The sequence below is a fragment of the Gracilinanus agilis genome, chromosome X, assembly GCF_016433145.1.
Source record: "Gracilinanus agilis isolate LMUSP501 chromosome X, AgileGrace, whole genome shotgun sequence".
NCBI lineage: Eukaryota > Metazoa > Chordata > Mammalia > Didelphimorphia > Didelphidae > Gracilinanus > Gracilinanus agilis.
In genome coordinates this window covers 141,704-165,233 of record NC_058136.1, presented here as the reverse complement: position 1 = coordinate 165,233, position 23,530 = coordinate 141,704, and the positions used below count along the sequence as shown (strand labels likewise).

The window sequence follows — 23,530 nt, the reverse complement described above, 5'->3', positions numbered from 1 at the left end:
TGCTTTTAAATATTTAAGTTTGGCATTTGGAAGATATTTTTTTTTTTTAACCATTTATTAATATTCATTTTTAACATGGTTACATGATTTATGCTCCTACTTTCCCCTTCACTCCCCCACATCCCCCCCCCCCATGGCTGCTGCACATTTCCACTGGTTTTAACATGTGTCATTGCAGATATTCTTTTTAATACTCTCAAAATGTAACAGGATATAAATCTTTAGGAGTGTTCATTATTTGCCTGTTTCATCCTAGATACTTAATGTTTTCCTTTTAAAAAGGCTACTCTTTGCTTACTGTTATGTAAGCATCCATCAGTTTAGTATTCTTTAAATTTAAAAAAATTTTTAAAACCCTTACCTTCCGTCTTGGAACCAATACACAGAATTGGTTCCAATGAGGAAGAGCGGTAAGGGCTAGGCAACGGGGGTCAACTGACTTGCCCAGGGCCACACAGCTAGGAAATGTCTGAGGCCAGATTTGAACCTAGGACCTCTCATCTTTAGGCCTGGCTCTCAATCCACTGAGCCACCCAGCTGCCCCCTATCAGTTTAGTATTGATTCAGTTTCATACTTTGGTTGTAGACCAAACAGACTGTAAATCAACCAATTAATAACCAAAGAATTCCTCTTTGTAATCATCTTATATTTGCTTCATGGATTGTGATAGTTTATGGTCTCTTACTTATTTTTATCATATATTTTATTCTGGATTTCTTCAGCTTTAAATCAAGATAGCATTTTTGAAATGCTTAGCTTTGCAAGTTTCAACTGTGTTATCTCCCTGGTTAAAATATGAGTTCACTGAGAGGAGGGACTGTCTCACTTTTCTGTTTGTATCCTCTGTGCTTAACATAATGCCTGGCACATGAGAAGCACTTATAAGTCCTTTTTACTTCTTCATCTATTTATTCTTTTTCTTAGCATAACTTCAGATTGCTCTCCAGAATGACTGGATTGTTTTATGGTTCCACTAGTATTAGTTTAGATATGAGTATGCCTGTTATTCCTGCATTGAAGAATATGTTTAGACCAGTGATGGGCAAACTTTTTAAAGAGGGGTCCAAAGGAAAGGAAATGCTCCTCTGTCAGTCTGTTTCTAAGGCAACTCTTTCGAAGTTTAATTGTATTGTATCCTACTCATTGTATTCACCAGATTAGGAATAATGTCCCTAGCTGGATAGAACATTTCAGGGGGCCACAGTTTGCCCATCACTGGTTTAGACAGTCAAAAAACATTTATCCAGTACCTACTATGTGCCAAACACTGTGCTAAGTGATAGGGATACAAAGAAAGGGAAAAAGTAGGCCTTGCCTTTTAGGGAGCTCCCAATCTAATGAGGAAGATAACATGAGACAGCGATGTATAACCAGGCTATTCTGGATATTGGGAAATAATCAACAGAAGGAAGACATAAAATTAAAGGAGACAATGAAAGTCTTCCTTTTTACAATTATAAGGGTAGAATTTTAAGGGCAGAAAGCCTCTTAGTCACTTCTCTCGTTTTACACATAAGGAAATTGTCCATAAGGGTTAACAGGCCAATGCAGTTTGAATGGTTTTTCAGTTTATATGCCTGAATTTGTTTTGATCCATTCATATTGCCATATAGGGTCCCCTCAGCTGTAGTCATTCCTTTTTCTCAGATCTCTAATCTCATTCTGTTTTAATTTACTTATTGCTACTTGCCAGAGTAAAAAAATGTAACTTTTCTTCTTTTAAAAATAGATTTTTGATAGCTCTTATTTTTATATTGCCTAGATTTCTCCCTCCCAGAGAGAGCCATCCCTCAAAAAATGTTTTTTTTTTGAAAAAGAAGGAAATTAATAATTAGCCAAACCACTCAATTCACTGAAAAAAATATCTGAGATTATATGTTCTTTATACCCTTTCCTAGTCCTTTCCATTGCTGATTTCTAGCCCCTTTATTTTGGTTTTCCTCCAGATTCATGACCTCATACCTGATCCAAAAGGTGGGCCCATCTACATCTTCCAGTTTCATATAGGACATTTTATTATGAAGTAATGATAACCTTAATTATTGTGTCCAGTCTTTCTCACTTCATCAACCAACTCTAAAGTTTAAGATATTCTTGTTTTATTTTTGATTGCTTTTGTGATTGCACTGAAATATATCTACTTAGAGAATCACAGCATTTGGGGGGTTAGAAGGGACCTTCATGATCATCTAATTAACTTATACCTGAAAAGGATTTCCTTTTATATCAAACCTCATATCTAACTTGAGGGGAGAGGTCATTGTTTCCTTTCACTGATGACATATATGTAGGCTATAATCCTCAGGCAATATTCTTCTTTTAATATAATATTTTATTTTTCTTAATTACTTGAAAAAACAATTTTTAACATTTATTTTCTACAATTATTAGTTTCATTTTCTCTCCCTCCTCTCCCCTTCACTTTTTGTCCTTCCCTCCCCCCTCTCTAAGATACTATGCAATTTGATCTAGGTTATACTTGTGCAATAGTCTTATATAGTATTCTTTATAAAAATTTCTGCCCAGACCAAAAATGACTAGTCTGCTTATTTTCATTGGTTGCCCCATTACATTTGATGGTACATGCTTAATATATTCCATGATTGTTCTTTTTTCTGTTTTTTTTCCCCCCCAAAACAATGGCCCATACTCATTAATTCATAATTCTATTCCTTTGGCAGGTCTGGATAAACATTGTCACCTAACTGAACCTCTTGGCATGAGAATAGCAGAGTTTCCTTTGAATCCCATGTTTGCAAAGATGTTGCTAGAGTCAGGTAGGAATAAACAAATAGCTATCATTGATTTTAGTTTATAATATAAATTTTTCTACTACCAAAAATGATGTAGACTTGAGAATTAATAAATTCCAAAATTGCGACATAGAATATCAGGTAAGAAATCACATTCATATTACTAAGCGGTACGGAACCTAAATTTGAGTGATTTGGGGAATATTTATTCTAGTCCTAATCTTGGAAATTACATAAACCTCTGCATTAGTAAGATGAAAGAACATTTAGTCTCTTCACAAATTTTTAAATTTTATGGGCAAAAATTAACAGGTAAAAAAAATTAATGCTAACATTTCTTTCTTTCTTTCTTTTTTTTAAACCCTTAACTTCTGTTTATTGGCTCCTAGGCAGAAGAGTGGTAAGTGTAGGCAATGGGGGTCAAGTGACTTGCCTAGGGTCACACAGCTGGGAAGTGTCTGAGGCCGGATTTGAACTTAGGACCTCCCCTCTCTAGGCCTGACTCTCAATCCACTGAGCTACCCAGCTACCCCAATGCTAACATTTTTAATCAATAGCCAGTAAACATTTATTAAGCACCTACTATGTGCCTAACACTTTTCTAAGGGCTAGAGATACAAATACAAAAAAAAGAAAGATAGTCTTTGTGTTCAAGTCTAATAGGGGAAAAAATACACAAAAGGAAGCTGAAAAGAGGCAGGGAAGAATGTAACTATTGGCATAATTTGATGTTCATGGAGTTAAAACCAAGCAGAGCAGCTGATGGAAAATGAAGAGTTAGTTGAAAAGTTCTGAACCTTCTGTAAAGGCAAACTTTGGAAGGAATTTTTCTGACATAAACTATTTTTTCTTTTACCTGATAGAGGAGGGCATATCTTATTAACAACATGTAATACTAATATATTTTGAGAGGTGTTTGGATGGTAAAGGGAAGACAGATGTGTGTGTGTGTCTGTGTGTCTGTCTGTCAGGAGCTCTCTCTATATATAACACTATTCCTGGGATAAAGAAGGAAGTTCTCTGTAAAAGATGGTTTATCGGAGAATGAGCAAGCAATGGTAGTTTGAGAGGAGTCTTTACTTGTGGGTAATGTTGGTGGGACCCCAGGCTGGATAAGCCCAAATCCTCTTTAGGCAACCTCCCCTTCCGCCCCCCATAAAAGCGGCACAGCAGGGGGTATTGAGAGATGGAGTCTGGCTTGAGCTACTAACCTCTTAGACCCCTTGTTTCCTCTGTGTCCCCCTGAATAAAATCTCCTTTATCTGACTGCGAATCAAATTTATTGTAGTAATGATTAAGGTACCAGAAGGTGAGGAGAGGGTAGAGGTATTGAGGAGTCCCTAATTTCTAATCTCACAAGTTCTTTCTCCCTGGCTGGCCAAAAATGACTGAAACCAGAAATTCCCTTTCCCTTTCCTTATTTCTTATCCTATCTAAAACCTATACTACTGGAAATATAACAGGGCCTGTGATGTAAGGCAGGTAACGGTTAAGAGTCTTCGGGGTCTGGGTTAGAGTCCACTGACCCCTCAGGAATAGAGATTTGAATCTCTTTCAGGTTGATGGTTGAAGCTGATAGGAAACACCAGGCTTTGGGGTATAGATGTCCAAAGAAAACTCTTTGGGCTGACTCTCAATGGGTCACCGGGTGGGTAACATAAGTCCTCTCACCCTGAGATCCCCAATCCAAAACCCCCTCAGTTCAGGTTCTTCCTTCCCAAGATGCCTTGCTGCCACTCAACTGATGGTCCGTGTCACCCAAGCCAGCTTCTCAACATTCTGAGCTCCACTTAACTCACTCTGCTCTTACAAACACATAATTCCATAACGTCTGTAAGGATGGGATTTGTGCAAGGGGGATGGGACAAAAGGAGCCAGAGAAGGAGTTGCTGACATTTGAGACTAGAGAGGATTCTGGGAATTTCTCTGAGGAAGAGGAGAGAGGAGAGGGCTTCAGGCAGAGGACTGGGAAGAGGGAGGAGGTGGACAACTCATCTTGGATCCAGTCCTGAGGGCTTCCTGAGGATCTTTCTTTGGAAATTGAAACCCTGATTCCTTGATCAAAGCCATTCCATCGCATCTCACCCATCAAGACTTCAACCATCCAGTTAGCTAAGTTTTTGGACTCCATTTTGGGAGCGATCTCTTAGTTTCCTTCTCCCATTGCCCAGCTTTGCTGAGAGACCCTTTTCAGTCAAACCTTACAATTATAGAAAAGGATAGAAATAGAGAAACAGAAGGAGAAGGAGTGAGGGGAGAAGCTTAGGTGATGGAACCACTAGGGGTCCCACCCAAGTGATGGACTCCATAGCAATAGTGAAGAGGGCACCCCAAAATTCCTCTGCCCTTCACTCCTTTCCTCAATCCCTGAATTGCGAATAATAAAAACCATTCATCAGTTAGATAGCATTCCAGAGTGCCTGAGAGACAACAAGGGAGAGGGGAATCACAGCTTGGTCTGGCTGCCTCCATTTTGAAGCCAGAACACCTGCTGTGAAATTAACTGATCAGGGGGAGGTTTGTGTGAACCCCGACCTTATTCAGAATCGGATTGGGGTACCACATACCTCCGCTTATAGGGAAGCCTCGCCCCTAACTCCTGTGGGGTGGCATGACCATCCAGGTCATGCAGTTTCAGGGTGACACCCACCCTTACAATCTCCCAGTGTATATTCGGCCCCAGGGGAGAGCTGGAAGAGACTCACCACATAGACTTTCTCTCTCTCCCTTTCTATCAAACATCGGTTACTGGCTCTTTTTTATTGTTATTCATCCCAATTCTCAAATCCTGAAGACATAACACTGAGTATGGGGAGAAGTTAGTTGGGCATATTTGGAGTCTTTTGATAGCTGGAACACCCTTTCTGTTAACCTATCATGGCTTGAACCATGCCAGCCATTTATCATTCCAGAAGCAAATGCCATAGGTTTGAGAAACTAATGAAAATGGAGAAGGGACCTCATTGATAAAACATTATTTTTTCTCCCTTTCAATGTTCCTCTCAACTTTTGTTCTGTTTTCCATAGCCTTTGCTCCAGGATACAGCAGTTTCCCAGATAGTAGGGGCGAATTTCTGGTCTTGTGAATTGTCTGTGACTGGCATTCGGAGTTTTGTAGAACTTGGCTAGGTAGGGGAGAGAACATTGGACTTTTAGCTGATATGCTTTGGTTTGAGTCCCAGGTCAGCCACCTATTCATGCTGTGACTTTGGGCAAGTCATTTCGATTCTTCTAGGCCCCAGTTTCCTCACTTGTGATATGAATAGTGTTATATTCAAGCTCTGAGAGTTGGTTTGTCTCACCTTGATTGACAGGGGAAGACCTCAGAATGTTCGCAGAGGCTATTAGGAGAGGGGAAAGTCGGTTGGCCTGAGGATAAAATAGCCCTCACAGCCATCTGGGGAAGGTCTTGGATCTTGGAGCTTGGACCTGAGCTTGGATCTTTAATCTTTGAACATTCCTCTGAATCTCCCTAGATATTTAGGCATTTGATCATCATTAACTACTTAGGTATCTGGGCCCAGGAGGAGGGAAGGAGAAGAAGCAGAGGGAGGTGAAGGGTAGATACTTCCTAGAGGCTGTGTAGGCTGACATCACAAACTGAGAACAGGGAAGCTGAGATAAATCACAATATCTGTACCAACTGAGCAGTTTGCCCTCCCTGGTTTGGCAGTGGCCAAAGCTGAACCAGAGGAATGTGAAACCACTAGCTCCAGCTTACTGAAACAATAGCCCACAGTTCTGAGGTATTATTGATCATAGCTATTAGTGACAGGGTCTCCTATCCCCAATCCGTTCCTGATTATTCCTTTCCCTATTTAACATCAATAGATAAAGATTTATTTAAGTACCTTCCTGAGTGGTCATTATATCACAGCCCTTGGGGAGGGAGCAATGCAGTCAGATGAAAATGTTATCCAAGGTCCAATATTAATAATCCAACCCCAGGTGGGACTTGAAAGCGTTACCCATCTACCTGACCATTAAGGGTCCTGCCTGGCCACTGTTATAAAGAATAGGGCAATTATAACATCCAGCTGGGTGGTAGGGCTTGGTGTTTCCCCTGCACTATCAGTCTAGGGAATACAGAGGCACAGCATCCCAACCAATATCCCCTAGAAGCAGTAGTATCTTAAGAGCCCTATCTACTACAACTACTATTAATATAGACAACTATTTATTTACTTAATTTTTTTATAACAATAGCTTTGACTGAGTAATCTCTAAAGTCACTTCCAACATTCAGTATTTTTTGATTTTTGAGTAAATTTCTACCTGGAGTGTAGACATTTCAAAACAGAAACTAGTGGTAAAGGAGCACGGGAACAATAAAAGTGGCACAATCTATGTGTTTCCTTGCCTCTCTTCTTCCTCCTAGTACTATAGCTCAGGCCATGAGGTATCCCTGCTGGTGGCAGGGAGAGTGGGAGCTGGAGGGCCAGCACCAGGTAAAGGTGAATAACTATAACCTGGACTTCTCCTACTTAATAGACCAGCTGCTTTCTTTTCAGAGTCTCCATGTTGTGTTATAATGAATACTGATAAATTTCTTAATGCCTACCTTACACAAATAATGCATGAAGCCTTGTAAGCCTTTTTGTGTCATACTTTGAGTAAACAGCAATTTGTAACTTAATGAAGTAATAGTATGGTACCTAGAATACTTGGCTAAGTATTCTTTGCCATAAGTCATGTCTGCTACTTGTTTTACAGGAAATTTTGGATGTTCTCAGGAGATTTTGAGCATTGCAGCCATGATGCAGATTCAGAATGTTTTTGTAATTCCACCAAATCAGAAAACTCAGGCTGTAAGTCCAATGATTTTACATGAATTCTGAATGCATTTCAGCCAATTGTTCAGTTGATTGATATCATTATTGTTTCACTATCACAACCTTTGAGCCTTAAAATAACCTTCTCATTTCTATCCATCACTGCATATGTCCACTCTTATTGCCAAACTCTGTCACTACTTCCTTCACAATTTCTTTTGGATATAGTGCTTTCTGCTTGTATTGTCACCGATGTTTATCATCTGTCACCTGTTCTTTTTAAACTTTCTTATTCAACTCCTCTACTGAGTATACATCACTTTTGACATTGTTGTCTTATCTAGAAATTACTTTGACCATAGCATAGATACTTCTTGCCTCAGGATCATGCGTCTGCATGACTTGGGCAAGTCTTTTCAGAGCCTCAGGTTCCTCATCTGTAAAATGGAGATAATGATTCTTGCCCTACCTACCTCATGAGGTCATTGGGAGAAAAGAGACTTCCAAATCTTAACAGTGTCATATAAATGTTAGCTATTATCCCATCATCACCTCCTAAACCTTAGCTTGATTAGTCCATTTATTTGGCCTACAGTGTCTCCTCCTGGAGGGCAGGGACATTGTAAAAAACAGAATCTAGTATAGTACCATATGCAACGAAGTCTTAACTCAGTGCTTTCTTATAAAAAAGATAATTGGATAAAGTAGAATGCTGAGCAAATTTGTAGGAGAGGATTGAAGAAAATAGGTAAAGTGATCTAAGGAGAGAGATAATCCAAGGTATTTTGGTTTAAAAAAACAAACCAATGGATAGCCATAGTATGATTGCAAAGAATTAAGCATGGTCAAAACTTTAGGCCAGGATAATTTGTAGCAACATTTAAAAACAACTAAAGAGGGTGGAAATTCAATGTTATATGGGATTAGATGGCAGGGAGAATTTTTGATAGTCTGTGTGTACATGGTAATTGGATTTATGGGAACAAGTGACATTGCCTAGGGTCTTGTATATGGAGAAAGAAATAAGAAAACGAGGATGGAACTCTAGGAGGAAGGGAGAAGGTTTAATGTTGCTTATCTAAAAGAGAAAGCATAGACAACAAACAGTAGATTAGTAATAACTACCTAATAGTTAATAACACATGAAGATTTAAAATATTTTTCTTCTTTCAGATGAGGGAACACCGAAAATTTGCTGTGGAGGAGGGTGACCATCTCACTATGCTTAATGTGTATGAAGCTTTTATCAAAGTAAGCTAGTGAAAATATTTAACATATTGTTTTTCCTTAGGTGACCATAATTCCCTGAAGATGAAATTTATGAAAATAATGATGAAGCTACCAGCTCTTTTTCTTATTTGTTTTCTCAGGAATACGACCATAATCTCTGGTTATTGGCCTCTTTGGTTCAGTTATTAATTATAATATTGTTGGATAGAACATTAGTTCTTATGAATGAAACATGAATGAGTTTTAGTAGACTTAACTGCTCAGCACTTTGCAGAATTCTCAGTCTTCTTAATCTGGTCTTGCCACTAGCCTAGTGAAATGGCTCTCAATACCCATTTCTGAATTAAGACTTTTAGTTACGTTTTGTTTTGAATGAGGATCTAGAGGAGCCAGTTGTATTTTAATACTGAATCTTTCAAGTTTGATATAGTGAGACTATCTGAGAAATTTTCACACATCAGCTGTTTCTATTAAAACTTAACAGAATTCGCAAAACTTTAACAAGCATGAAGATTGTGCTGGTACAAGGATCCATGAGTACACATACGTCTTGTCAGTTGTGAATTACATTTAGTGTTATGTGCTATAAATGTGACTGAGTTCAAGTTAATATCTATAGCTTCCTGCCAAGTGGCATGTAACTACAAGTGTGGCACATTTTACTCAGTATGTTACTTAATAATATGTTGAGAAATTCTACACAAACTAAATTTTCATAAGTTAAATCACCTCTTTATTAATTTAAAGTGTAATTTTAGAGTTGCATCCTAGGGCAGAATTTTAAAATTGCACAAAAATATTAAAGTGCTTGTTTAAAGGGGAAATGATAATTTTTGTATGAAATAATAACTAAATTCACTGTAGTTTGATTACTGTTCCCATAAAACTGGCAAGATAAAGAGGCGAGGGAGCAAATGTAGTTGGAAGTCCCAACTGGATTAATCATAAAGAATTGATGATAATAAGGTTGATGGTTTATAATGAAAAAGAATTTGATTCATCTTTCTAATCATCTTGGACACAAAGGTTAAACTAACATTAAAAATAATTCTGCTTTTTGTCACTCAGTGGTCATTGAAGTGAGGGTAGCCCTAGTCTGATAGGGTGAAGAGAAAACCAGATTTTGAGCATAATAATTAACATCTAATTTGGAAAGTAGTATCAGAAAATCACTAGTCTCAAAATGAGGTCCTAAGATCTCTAGTACTTTGAATAGGGGGCACTTAGGTGGCATAGTGGGTACAGTGCTGGGCCTGGAGTCAGGAAGACTTGCCTTTCTAAGCTCAAATCTGGCCTGGGATATTTCCTATATTTGTGACTCCAAGCATGTCACTTAACCCTATTTGCCTCTGTAAAATGAGCACGAGAAGGAAGAGGCAAACCACTCCAGTATCTTTGCCAAAAAAACATAGTTTGGACATGACTGAAACAACTTAACAGCACATTAAATAAGCAAACATGGGAAGAGAAAATAGCTTCCTTTTTGTATATATTCCAGATGAGAAATTGTGCTGCCTGTTTGTAACAATTTCTTTTTCTGCAACTTCTCTTCCACCTTCTCCTCTTGCTCCTTTTCTTCCTCCTCTCTTATCCATTCCCCTTTCTCTCTTGTCCTCTCCCTTTTCTTTCTGTCTCTCCTTTCTTTTTCCTTTCTTTTTTACTCTCTTCTACTGTTTTTTCTCCTCTCCCTCCCTTTCTCCTCTCTTTGTTCCCTATCCCTTTTTTTTTGTCTTGCAGCACAGTAGGAATTCACAGTGGTGTCAAGAGCATTTCCTTAACTATAAGGGGCTTATGAGGGCTGCAACTGTAAGGGAGCAATTGAAAAAGCTGCTCGTCAAGTTTAAAATACCGAAGAAATCTAGTGAAGGTAAGCAGGGAGTAGGAAGGGAGCAAGAGAGGCTTTGTTCAGAACTTGGCCTCCTCTGTCCCATTGTTTTGTCTTGGAATTTTCTTTGTAAATAATAGTGATGCTATGTGTTTTAAGTTGGTGCTTTAAGTTTTCTAAAATGTTTTCACATTTTTGAACCTCACAACTTGTGCAAGTGTATAGACACTACAGCCTTCTCTCTTCCATAATGAAGAAAGTCAAGTTTAAGAGGTTACGTGACTTGCCAAGGTCACAGTTATTAATGTCAGAGGGCTTTTCCTTTTCTTATCCACTGACTCCTCTATCAGTGCAAATTTTTCCAAAGAGCAACATGCAGTCCATATAACTGCAATTTTAGATTACAAGCTGTGTGGCTTCAAGTTTGATTATGCTGAAGCTTTTGTATATCAAATTATATTTTCCCATGGTGATTTACTATGATTTCAAAGATTTCAAAGAAAAATTGATGGCTAGCAAAAATTACAGTTAACTTCCACTAACATTCACTTCAGAGAATAATTGGTATGAATTTCATTTTTTTCAAATGACCTCTACGTAAAGAGGAGGTTTAAAGGGCACTTTAGAAAATCTTTATATGTTCATGAAAAACACTTATCATTCATCCAGCAAAGTAAAGAATGCTAAATACAGAACAATTTTATTTAAAAAATTTTTTTTCAAAGAACTTAATTTTCAGTTTGCTTCAGAATTTATCCAAATGTGCATTAGTCTGATGTCTCATAGTGACTGCTTGTGTGGATAAATAATTTGAGATTTTAAATAATCTCAGTAAGATTCTTCAAAGATCATTCTTTAGGTTTGCACTTTGTTCTGGGAGCAAGGCAAGGATTAGAAGAAAAAATGAATACATGGACTTCAACAGTGTATAGTAAGTGGGTTAACTGATAAAAAGTAAAATCAAGCAAGCAGGAGAATATAAAGTGAAGTTGACTACTAATGTGCAACAAGTCATATTTTTTGTGCATAAACTAAAGTTCAATTGTAGTCTAAAAATACATGAAAATTGTCCCTTGTGTTGAAAATGACCTTTGAGATCCTGATTATATTTTATATTATTAGATTGCTAGATTCAAGTATTTACAATTAAAAAAAAGGATGTTAGGGTAATTTTCCAGTACTTTCATTTGTATAAAATATTAAATTTTACCTAGGTTCGCTGGTGAGGACTGAACATTGCACTAGTTCTGATCAGTATTTGTAATGTGTATACTTTTAAAAATGCTTTTGGTAGCCTTTGTAGTGATTGCATAATCCATGTTCAAGGTAAGATTGTTAGACCTTGACATTGGAAAACCTTAGATATTTGTTTCTAAAAGGTTTATTACTTTTCTGAATAGAGAATAAGAAAAATTAACTTTTGTCTTTAAAATTGTTTGAATGTATGCCAGTTTTTAAGGACTGATTCTTCTGCCTGTCTTTTAATGGAGATGATTCTACTTTGATAGTCACCATTTTATGTTAATAATGGATAAACTTCATGTGGGATCAGTGTGGAATGTCTGGTAGTTTCACTCTGGTCTTTTCACTTTTACATACAGATTGTAATCATTGCTGTAAATCTCATATAGCATTTTAAATTTTGCAGGCTGCAATAGTATAAAATAAACATACTTTTTAGGATTAGGAAATCAAAGAAGAGAGTAAAACTAATTATTTTCAAGTAATGTTATTTTCTATAAATTTAGATCTCAGAAAATAAAAACCTGTTTAAAAGAAAACTTCAAAAACTAAGGGCTTTGCATGAGAGAGGGAAACTATTACTATCAGGCACCAGAGATGTAATTGAATGGTTGAGTTTGAGAAATTATCTTGTAAAATTTTAATAAAATTAGTTATTTATAGAAAATTTTTTAGTTAACTGTTTACATGAGCTGAACTCTGGTGGCTACATTTGGTTTTTTAAAAATTTGAGAGCTACAAAAAAATTTCCTTTACGGAATTTTTTAGTAGCAACTTGAAGCCATTTTGAAAACCAAAGTTCTACCTTCCCACTTGTGATGAATATATTATTAGACTTTCAGCTAACAAAGTCACTGTGATTCTGAAATCTCTTCTGTTTGTGGAGGTAGGAAGCTAGAGAGGCTGATGAGCAGTATGAGACTAGGTCAGAAGATGACTAAAGGAAACTACAAGGCATGCTGGACCTAAATCTTTCTGTAAATTTACTCTTGACTGAATGTATATAGATTCTGCCTTCCAAATAGTCAGAGCTGTCAAAAAATTAAGAAATACCAGATAGTTTATCAGCAGCTGGTACAGGAAAACTAATAAAGTATGTTGCAATTCATTGATAGTAGTGTCCCTTAGGAGAATGTGATTCAGCTGATTACATTGGGCTATTTAAGTTAAAAATCATTTTGAGATGGTAGACTGATGAAGATGGTTTGGGATTCCCAACAGAAACAGCAGGAACATATAATGTGGAACATATAACTGGAGTAAGGCAGTTTACAGATTGAATTTTTGAGAATATATTGAGAAGCAGTTGTATTTTCTTATTAATTTATGTACAATATTCTATAATATTTCATTGTGACTTATTTTATGACTGAAATGTATACAAAATAATGTTTCTCTCTTGGTTTTATGTTGCATTTGTACTGTTATCAGATTTTTGTTTATTTAACCCTGTAAAATGTAATATATGATCAAAATGCCTCTAAGCCTCTTAACTTATACATTAGTTAAACAAAGTACAGGTTTCTGATGTATGATTATTGCATAGACTGTATTTTTTTAAACTGTCTTTAGGTGACCCAGATCCTGTTCTAAAGTGTATTGTTTCTGGATTCTTTGCTAATGCTGCTAAGTTTCATTCCACTGGAGCGTATAGGTAACTAATATTTTATGACATTATCAATGAATAAAGGAATATTGAAAATAACAGCACTATATTTACTCAGAAAGTTGATAAAGATAAACACAGAAAGTAGGCATTTAATGCCAGATATTTATAAAAAGGTTGTGCACATTCTGCTTTTTTCCTTTAATTTTTCTACATTGTTTAGTCTTTGAGGGATAAAAGGAAAGAGAAAAGTTGGAAAAAATGAGAGGTGGGAAGAAATATTTTCTTTGTGTATATTTGAAATTTGTTCTCTTTTCATTATTGAAGTATGAAGCATGTCTATAAGAAAATCCGGCTATAACTTTTTTTTTTTAAATCCTTAACTTCTGTGTATTGGCTCCTAGGTGGAAGAGTGGTAAGGGTGGGCAATGGGGGTCAAGTGACTTGCCCAGGGTCACACAGCTGGGAAGTGTCTGAAGCCGGATTGGCTATAACTTTTAAAGGTTAATTGGACTTAATTTATTTTTAATTTCTAAGGACTATCCGTGATGATCATGAATTACACATACATCCCACATCAGTACTCTACGCAGAAAAACCACCTCGATGGTAAGTTCCCTTTAGTTGATAGTACTTATAGAATCTCTCTGGAGAAGAGCAGAAGTACCTGCTGTCAGCTAACAGACTTTTCAAGGAGTTTAATATGTCTCTCTGTTTTTCTTTCTTCCTTAACTATTGCAGAGGTTTCAATATCCATGTAGATATTACTTTCAGTGTAATCATTAAAATTTGGTTTGACAAAAATTGTAATGGTTAAAAAAAAGAATTGTAGTCACTATATATAAATTTAACTTCTTAAGTCAAAATATTGTTAGTAGCTCTTAATAATTTAATTTAGTATAAATATAGTAAAAGGAGGGAAAATGTATGAGGAAAGTAGAGAATATTTCCTAGCCTACCACCTAGAGCTCCTATCTGAAGAAATTCAGCTTGCTCCCCAAAAAAGTTCTGATCTCCATGTGGAAGTCCCATGGCCTCTTCAACAAAGGTCTCCCCAGCATAAGCCTCTTCCTTTAGCTTGAGTCACAACGCCGAATCTATGCAGTTCAGAATGCTTCTTTAGCTCAACTCACCAATGCTAAATGTATCTTCTTAACGCAGAAAAAGCCTCCTCTTTAGCTGAATTCCTCCTAAAATGCTTCTCAGGAGTCCTTGGGCTGGCTTTTTTATAAGCAGTTTCTCCATGTCACTTCCTATTTTCTCTCCCATTTCACAGGAACCAATCACAGCCTCCCAATTTGCCTGGCACTATCTAAGGGGTAGTGCTTATGGTCTTTTAGGGCATAAACTTTCTTTGTTAGTGACTTACTAAGTGTTAAGTAGGAGTACTTTAAGTTCTTGATTAATGAGCTTAAAATAGACAAAGGGAATAAAAGTTCCCTTTCATACTCATGCCCTATGGACCTTCTCCATAACTCTGCACTAGCCATATGTAACAGGAATGTTTGGTCAAGAGGTAGAGGGGGAGTGAAGCACTGGAAGAGGAGAAATGACAGGAGTTATGGTCAAAGAGGGAAATGTCAGTTTCTAATTAGTGAAGTGGATTCCATAACTCCTGTTGTTTCACCTCTCCTGGTGCTTCACCCTCCTCTACCTCTTTAGCCCTTTCTAAGATCTTCATTTCTTCTACCTCTCTATATTTTCTTAGTTCATTACTCTTGCCGTGACTTCACTTTCCTCCCTCTCCAACCTCAACCTAAGAGGTAGCCACTTCTACCTTGCACTGTCCTTGGCTTTTGAATCCCATGCCCCCTTGTCTTATTGCCATTCTTTGCCAAACTTCAGCCAAAGTTTACTACTTCAATAGCTTCTTGCTCACCTATTTCTGAGTTACTCAATGAAGATAGAGGAAGACTTATAACTGCTGATTGGGTACATTACAAATTCAAAGTATCAAACCTTAGCTGTTCTTGACTGGAGCAAGGAAGCCCTTTTATTCCTCTCTTCTTTGATTCCTTATCCACCTGCCCCAAAAGCTATTCTAAAACTTCTTTTCTTTTCCCAAGTTCCTAACACCACCTCCTTCTGTTTTCTTTCATTTGAGATTGGTGCTTCTCACTTTATTGGAAAAAAATCAACCATTCACCTTATCATATTCTCTTTATCTTGGAACACTTTGTCATTATCTTATATTTTCTTCTCCTTTCTTCTAGTCTCTGACAAGTAAGTGACCCTTCTCTTTGTTAAGACCAACCCCTCTCCATGTACTCTTTATTCCATCCCCTCCTACCTTCTCCAGAAGATCCCTGGAGCAGATTATTCTTGCTCTTGAATCTTTAATCTCTCACTATCAACTGGTTCTTTCCCTGCTACTTTAAAAAATTTCCAATTCTCCTCTATCCTTAAAAAAACCTTACTAGATATTACCATCTCTTCCAGCTATCATTCTATAAATTTCCTCCTTTTCTCAGCCAAAGTCTTTGAAAGTCTTCTACACTTGTTGCCTCTACTTCTGTCCCTCATTTCTCAATTCTTTTGTAGTCTGGTTCTAACTTCATCACTCAAAAGAAATGCTTGAGTGTTACTCATGTTCTCATCATTGCCAAATCTGGTGGTCTTTTCTCAATCCTAATTTAATCTGTGTCCTTCTTGACCTACTTATTGATGTCAGTCAGTTTCTTAAGTGCTTATTCTAGGCTAGACACCCTGACAAGTTTTGAAGATATTAAAAAAAAAATCTGTCTCTGCTGTCAAGGAACTTGCATTTTATGGGGAGACAACATGCAACAACCTCTTTTATACCTGGTATATATAGTAAATTAATGTAATAAAGTAAGATACATTGTATATATGGTGTTATAGGAAAATTATAGAATAGGATTTATTATAGTTAGTGCAAAAGCAGACCAGGTAAAAGCTGGTTGGAGCTGAACATTCCAAACCTGGAATTGTTGGCAGATGCTTGTCCACAGTGACTGATAAGGCTGACAGTTTGCCTTTGGGAGTGAGTTGTGGAGTTGGAGGCTTTGGCAACTGACCAGCAAAGCCTGTGGATTTATACTGGGATCTTGGACAGTGGAGCTAACTTTGGATTTACTGAGAGACCTCCAAGCAAGACCAAGGAGTTACTAGGTTGAGTTAGGTGTTTTTCTGGATGGGTGGACAACCACAGAAAACCCTATTCTCCCTAGTTCCTAGTGGATTTACTTTGCTGATTACTTGGAGTTTCCTGAGACCTGATCCAATCTTGAACCACCCCATGGACTGCCCTGTGATATTCCCATTAACCCTTGCCTTAACTGCCCTGCCTAAGCTGGCTGCTTATATAGTGTTAGAGAAGCCATTTTCCCTATCCAACATTCCCTGGCAGTTACCCATAGACTAAGGTGACAGTTGATCCTCTTACCTCCCTTTCCTGCCCTAGTTAACTATTAAAATTCTTCCCAGACTACAAGAACTCACTGTTAAGTTAAACTGTTTCCCTGGTTGTGTTTGGTTTCTGTTACTTGTTATTTCCCCAGCAAAGTGTGATAGTGTGTTACCTTTCCCAAGTCAGTTGAGGGGCTAGTACTAGTGTTTCCCCTTCTAATCCCCTACCTATTCCCTTATTACCCAGTTACTTATTTCAGTGGTAAACTAATATAATCTTAGAGGAAAGCCACTGGTAGTGGCATGTTGGTGATTGGGAGATGAGGAGGACCTAGAAAGGCAGTATTTAAGCTATTTTGAAGCAGGAAAAAAGTGAGCAGAGGTGAGGAGGGGGAACATTCTAGGTGTAAGAGTCAGGCAGTAAATGAAAAGACATAGTCAGGAAACTGTGTGCCATATATAAGGAACAGTAACAATAAGGCCAACTTTATTGGATGATAGAATATGGTATATAGAGGACTCTAAAGTGTAAAAAAGATTAGAAAAGTAGGAAAGGGACTTTAAATGTCTTTAGGGACTTTATTTTAGGCTGAATAGTACTTTATATTTGATCATGGAGGTAAATGAAGTTCTTTTGACACTGATCTCTCCTTGTGAATATTCTATCTTCTCTAGATCTTTTTGATACTCTTCTCTCTTGGTTCTTGCCTCCTATTTTTATGTTCTCTCCTTTTTAGTTTCATTTGCTTTCTCATCACATCCACCTCCCTGTGGATGTTACCCAAAGTTCTGTCCTGGGTCCTTTTTTTCTTTCTCTGAACTCTCTCAGTAACTTCATCAGCTCTCCTATGTTTAACTGCCATCTCTATGTAGATGACTTATAGATCTGTATATTAATTTCCAATATCTCCCCTGAGCTTCAGAAACATCACCAGTTTGACTATTAGGCATTTCACATTTCATGTCCCAGAGAAATCTTATACTTAACATTTAAAAAAAAAAAACTGAATTTAATTCCCGCCCAATCCTTCACTTTTCTAAATTTCCCTATTTATCACAAAAGCATTCAATCTGGAAAAGTACATTGTAACCCAATTGAAAGATTTTGGGGCCACTGAAAGATCTTGAGCAGGTAACATAGTTAGACCTATACTATAGGAATATTGATTCAGGATTTGAAGAGTCTGATTGGGAGACTTTTGCAATAGCCTAAGAAAGAAGTGATGAGGACCTAAACTAAAGTGGTAGTTGTGAATGGAGAAAAGAGAACAGTTATGGAAATCTCTTGTGAAGATAGAATTGATAGCACTTGGCATGTGAATTGATACTTAGGGGCAAGGAAAACTGAAAAATTGAAGATGGCTCTTAGGTGGCAAATATGAGTGATTAGAAGGATGGTGATATCCTTGAACAAAATAGGGAAATTAAGAAAAGGGGTGGGAGGGTGTTAGAATGGGTGCCAAGAGGGTTCACCTCAAGACCTTTTGCCTGGCCTTCTACCCCTGTTGCTATTGTGACCTAGATGCTGTGGCTGTTGCTGAGCACCTTTCACCATGGTGTAAACATGCAAGGAGTCCCCAACATCAGCCATCTTATTGCATTGCCATTTCTCTTCATTTTTAACAATGCCGAGAAGTTTTACATGCCAAGAAGAGATATCATATGCCATTACACCCTCACCCACCATTTCATTTCCCACTGGAAGGACTGAGTTGGCATCTTTGGTATAAGGTAGAAGACAACCTGAGAATATTACACTTTTATGTGGGGCTACTATCCTTGCTGACCTCCCCATTAAATTGTCCTTGCAGCAACAAGTGCAGATTAAGACTTTGTACCTCCTCAAGGATGATGAGTATTATCAGTTTAGCTATATGGAACAACTTGGTGTGGTCTGAGATATCTTCCCTTTCTTTGGCTGTCATCACCTCAATTTTGGCCCATTTTCTGTGCAAATATAGAGTCCTTTCTGTAAAGACCTTTTACAGTGAGTAATTAGAAGCCAGTTGCTTTCCTGAGTAACAGGTAGGTTTAAATTATTTTGAATAAGCAAGAATAACAAATATTTGCAACTCTGTTAATCTCTCGATTGCTGAAGACAAATAAAATCCTCATCCATTTCAGTGTGGAGGCGGGGGGAAGGAAAAGAAATGGAGTGGATTTGGGGTAGGCAGATAATGAGTTCATTTTGGGGCTTTTGTTTGATATGGGTTATTCAGATACCAATCCAGTAAGTAGATGTAGATGAAGGACTTGAGCTCAGGAGAGAGATAAGGGCACTGTATGTTTGCATAAAGGTGATAATTGAAACCTTGGGAGCTGGTGAGGTCATCAAAAAAGTGTAGATAAAGAGAGAAGGGAGCCCATAACAGTCTTGGGGTAAATCCATACTTTAAAATAGGATGGGTCAACAGCAAAAGAGACTGAGAAGGAATAGTCATATAGGTAGGGGGAGAGCCAGAAAGAGATATATACAATGTTAGGTTTGGTTCAGAGAGGGAGAGGTCACATTTGGTTTTGGGGGATTGGCAATCAAGGAAGCCTTGATGGGGAAAAGGAGCTGAACTTTGAGGGATTGATAGGATTTTGACAGGTGGAGATACAAAAACTTTCTAGTAAGGAGCATAGTATAAAAATATAGGGCATTTTCAAGAAATCATAATTAAATTTGTCCATTCCTACTAAAAGTAGGTTGGAAGCATCATTTTCCAAACTAAAGAATACAGTGTGTTCTATCTTTGTCAATTCAGGGTTGTCTACAATGAGGTCATACAGACTTCAAGATACTACATGAGGGATGTGACTGCTATTGAATCTGCTTGGCTGTTGGAGTTGGCACCACATTTCTATCAGCAGGGAACGGTATGAATTCAGATCTCACCAAAGGGGTTGGAGAGTACTCTGTTGGCTAGCATTTTTAATCTTACTACTTTCACTTGTCCTAAAAAGTTTTGATTTAGAAAAATGGACTAAGAACTTTCGAAACTGGGCCCAAGGAAAACTTCTTAATGATCTCCTGTGTCTTTTTAACTTTTGAGAAATCCTTCCCAAATTTACTTTGATTCAATAACGTGTTCAGGTCTTCAAAGGAAAGATAAGATAGTGTTTTGTTAATCCAGAAAATTGTTACAGATTTTGTGAGAGTAATTGTACTCAGAATAAAATGGCAAGATACTTAATACTCATTTTAAATATCGATGGATGCTTAGTTGTTCAACTATTGTCCAATTTTCATTCCTAATGTTGATTGAGTTTTCTGTTTTCTCTTTTTCTCAGGACTGATATGATTAGCTCCAGGCAAAATGCCTTGGAATAGAAGTGAGATTTAAATTAATAGTACTTCTGTGCAATGCCCAATCTTCTGTTATCTTTGTGATTTAAAAAATAATACTCTTTATGACCATGTTGATTTGGAATGAATACAAATGGTAAAAACATTTCACTAAAGATATGAAACAAAACTGTTGCAGTTAAAATAACTTATTAGCTAAGGATGCCCAGTTTCACAGGCCCAGAAGTTATGAACTTTTCATAGAAATGTCTGGTAACTTCAAGATCCCTACTGGTGGACTTTAGGCATAATCACTAAAACAGTTGCAGATGATAACTAATTGTGACAGTTGGTCTCCAAGGAGAACATGATTTAGGATGGTTACAACTTAGGTTATATAAGGTTTGACATAACAAACAAGCTTTGTAAGTTTGATGGAAAATTACAGGGATATAGGTTAAAAGTTCAGATTAACCATTTGCACTCTTCTAACTTCTTCTCTCAATTATCCACTGATGGCTTTAGTTTTGCCTATTATCTTTTCTTCTCTCAGGACCAGACTCTGAGGTAGACCCATTTGTTTCCATCTTTAGCAACTGACTCAAAGGCAGCTTCAGAGTTCAGAGTTGGACTTCTATCTACAGTTTGATTATGTTAAGAAATACCTTGCAATTATCCAGTGACAATTCATTTGTAGTATATTTTTGAAAATAAGTCTCAGTTACCAGAAACTAATTGACCAGACTCCTTATTCCTGGCTATTTTGTTGATATGTGGCTTCATCATTACATGACATTCATTTTTCAAAATTCAGTTGAACAAATATTTAAGTGCCTTTTATGTGCAATATATTTTTTATTCCAGTAATGAAGTTTCAGAAGTGTGTTGATGGAATTCCTTCTTTTCATTTATCATTATTACTGTTTTTCTTATTTTTTTTAATGAAATTTTTTTCTTTCCCAATTATATGCAATAATAATTTTCAACACAAGTTTTCTGAGATCCATATTGTCTCCCTTCCTCCCTCCCTGAGATGGCAAGCAACTTGGTCTGGACTATTTATGTCTGGTCACAGAAAACATTTCCATATTGGTCAAGCTGTGTTCCTCATTGTTTTTGCAAAGTTGTGAGACTGCATTTTTCCTTAACCATCCTTAAGGCATGAAAAGAAAGAGTAGTTTTCCTTTCTTTGTGCTCATCTTTGAGGTATAAGATGTTAATAGCCAATCTGCTTAGAACCTTCTATACATAAGCAATGTTCGGAGGGGAAAGAGGCCTGTTCTTTCTCAATGGTAATTTTCATACCCCAGAGACAGAGTCTAAATGTAGTCAGGGCCACAGAGAGAGGATCATTGTCCCAGATCATAGTTATCCTCATTAGAAGTCCTATTTTGCAAACAGATGACTTTGTATTTCTTTGGTTTTGAAGGAGAAAGTGAACAACAGTAAGAAACTGACCTACTTGTATGTTGGAAGAAGAATGTTTTAATATAAAAGATTTTTATATATTTACAGCACCTTTTTTCTTTTCCTTTGCAGCCTCTTTCAATGAAAGCCAAAAGGGCCAAGGTTGATGACCAGTGACCACAATTCAGCTGCCACTGATAGTACCTGATCCTTTTCTTGGAATCCTCCAAGATGTGGCGTTTGGGCCTTGGGACATGTAATCCTAAACTTTTCACTGATTTAAAGCTGACTGTTCTTTACATTTCGGTCAGTTCATCAGCCACTATTCCTCTCCACTAAATGTAAAAGCCTGTCAGGATCCTGTAGGAGTTGATGCATGAGCAGACCATGGTAAAACTAAAGCTGAGCTTGCATTGTGGACATTTTACTTCTTGGCTGATGTGGCCATATTTGTTAGCCTGGGCATATTGTCCCTTTAACATAGGTAGACACATGATCAGAAAGTACTGATGTAACTTGAGTTAGAATTAGAGCTTCTGTGGAGGAAAAGAAGCCTTTGAATGCTGTAATGCCATGTTAAAGAGGACAAAGAATTTTGCATACCACAGCTCTTACCCCTTAGACCATGTATGGCCTGATGGATGTGCTGCTCCCTTGTTCAATGCAGAGTAGTCCAAGGAGAGCTCTGACCTTAGAAAGAAACAACAGAAGTTTCAGTTGAAATCTTTCTGATACCTGGAGCATGCCTAACTAGTACAGGACCCTAGAGCAGTAGAATCAGTTCCTGTAGCTTCTCATTTGCCTTTTGCCCCTATTTCCCAACTGTATGAAACTTTAGAATTACATTCCATTTAAAATGAAATGAATAATACCGTTTACGTATAAACTGTATTTTTTTAGCCCTTGATTACTCTAGCACTCCTGGTAATTTGGGGGAGCTTTGAGGGCCTTTTGTGAGTGATACGCCTCTAGGACCCATGAGCACATATTCCATTATTGCAGTGAATGTATGCATTTTCACAAGTGGGCTTGGCATCCTCTTTGGGGATAGATATTTTAACCTTGATGCCACTGGCTTCAACACTAGTGAAATCTTATGAAATTCCAGTTGGGAAAATCTCATGAGAATGCTTCTTAAGCAGGAATTAACAGTTTAGATGCTCTGAACTTCTGTAAATCAGAAACCTAATTATAGTATATTAGTATTGGGTTTATTTTGGCTCTTTGCAATGTTTGGGAGTTATTGGAGGGGGTATCCTCCTTTTCCCAGCAGGCTCTGGTCTTATTGATGCCCCAAGCCTACTTTGCTATAATAGTGTTTGCATTTAAACACAATAGCTGCTGTAGGTTTATTTATTTATTTATTTTTACTCTTTCAGTGACATTTATTTTAAAAACATTTAGCTTAAAAATTTATTTTTGTACTGACATTTATTTGGTGAATATGCCACTTTTGGCACCAACATGTATTTTCATTTTTTTCTTTCCATTTTTAAAATGTGTAAATAATAGTAATACCTTAATAATGATAGCAACTTTGTACCTAGAATAAATGTTTTCCTCCCCCTCCCTGGTTTCTGTGACTTATATTATAAAAGACATTCTCATTAATGTAGGCCTTTGTGAGAAAGAGAGGGGGGTGGAGAGGGAGAGAGAAGTTATAACATTTCACTCTGTGATAGCCAATATATTTGGAGGATGTTAAGTAAAATTTCTCAGGTTCAGGGTAGAATTAGAAATGAATTAAAGTCTGCAAGGAAAACCCACAAAGCAAGTGAATATTAATAGTGTGACATTAGAAGACCCAAATCAAATATAGTTATAGTTGACAAAGAATGGGAGATCACAAACTTCTGTAAATTTCTTTTGCATTTTTCCAGAATTCTGATTTTGAAGAAACCAAAAGCATGTCATTTTAAAGTGGTGTTTTCCTTCTTAGTAGAATTTGCTAACATTTGTAAACATTGTTTTGAAGAATATTTGTTAAAATACTACTTATTGTTGGTACTTGCTTGGTAAATGGCCAAAGCAAATAGAACAGATGTAAGATGTGT

General features: G+C 37.1%; 1 protein-coding gene across 1 annotated transcript in view; it reads left to right on the top strand.

The window, feature by feature from the left end:
• LOC123253442 (collagen alpha-1(XX) chain-like) overlaps positions 1-23,045 on the top strand; it is a 78,400-nt gene extending 55,355 nt beyond the window's left edge. The window contains exons 17-24 of the mRNA XM_044682636.1: positions 2,683-2,778; positions 7,468-7,562; positions 8,700-8,777; positions 10,494-10,623; positions 13,396-13,477; positions 13,967-14,038; positions 19,549-19,660; positions 21,609-23,045. Coding sequence (XP_044538571.1) covers positions 2,683-2,778; positions 7,468-7,562; positions 8,700-8,777; positions 10,494-10,623; positions 13,396-13,477; positions 13,967-14,038; positions 19,549-19,660; positions 21,609-21,653 — 710 coding nt within the window. The 3' untranslated portion in view covers positions 21,654-23,045. The remainder of the gene's footprint in view (positions 1-2,682; positions 2,779-7,467; positions 7,563-8,699; positions 8,778-10,493; positions 10,624-13,395; positions 13,478-13,966; positions 14,039-19,548; positions 19,661-21,608) is intronic.
• The last annotated feature ends 485 nt before the right edge of the window (positions 23,046-23,530 follow it).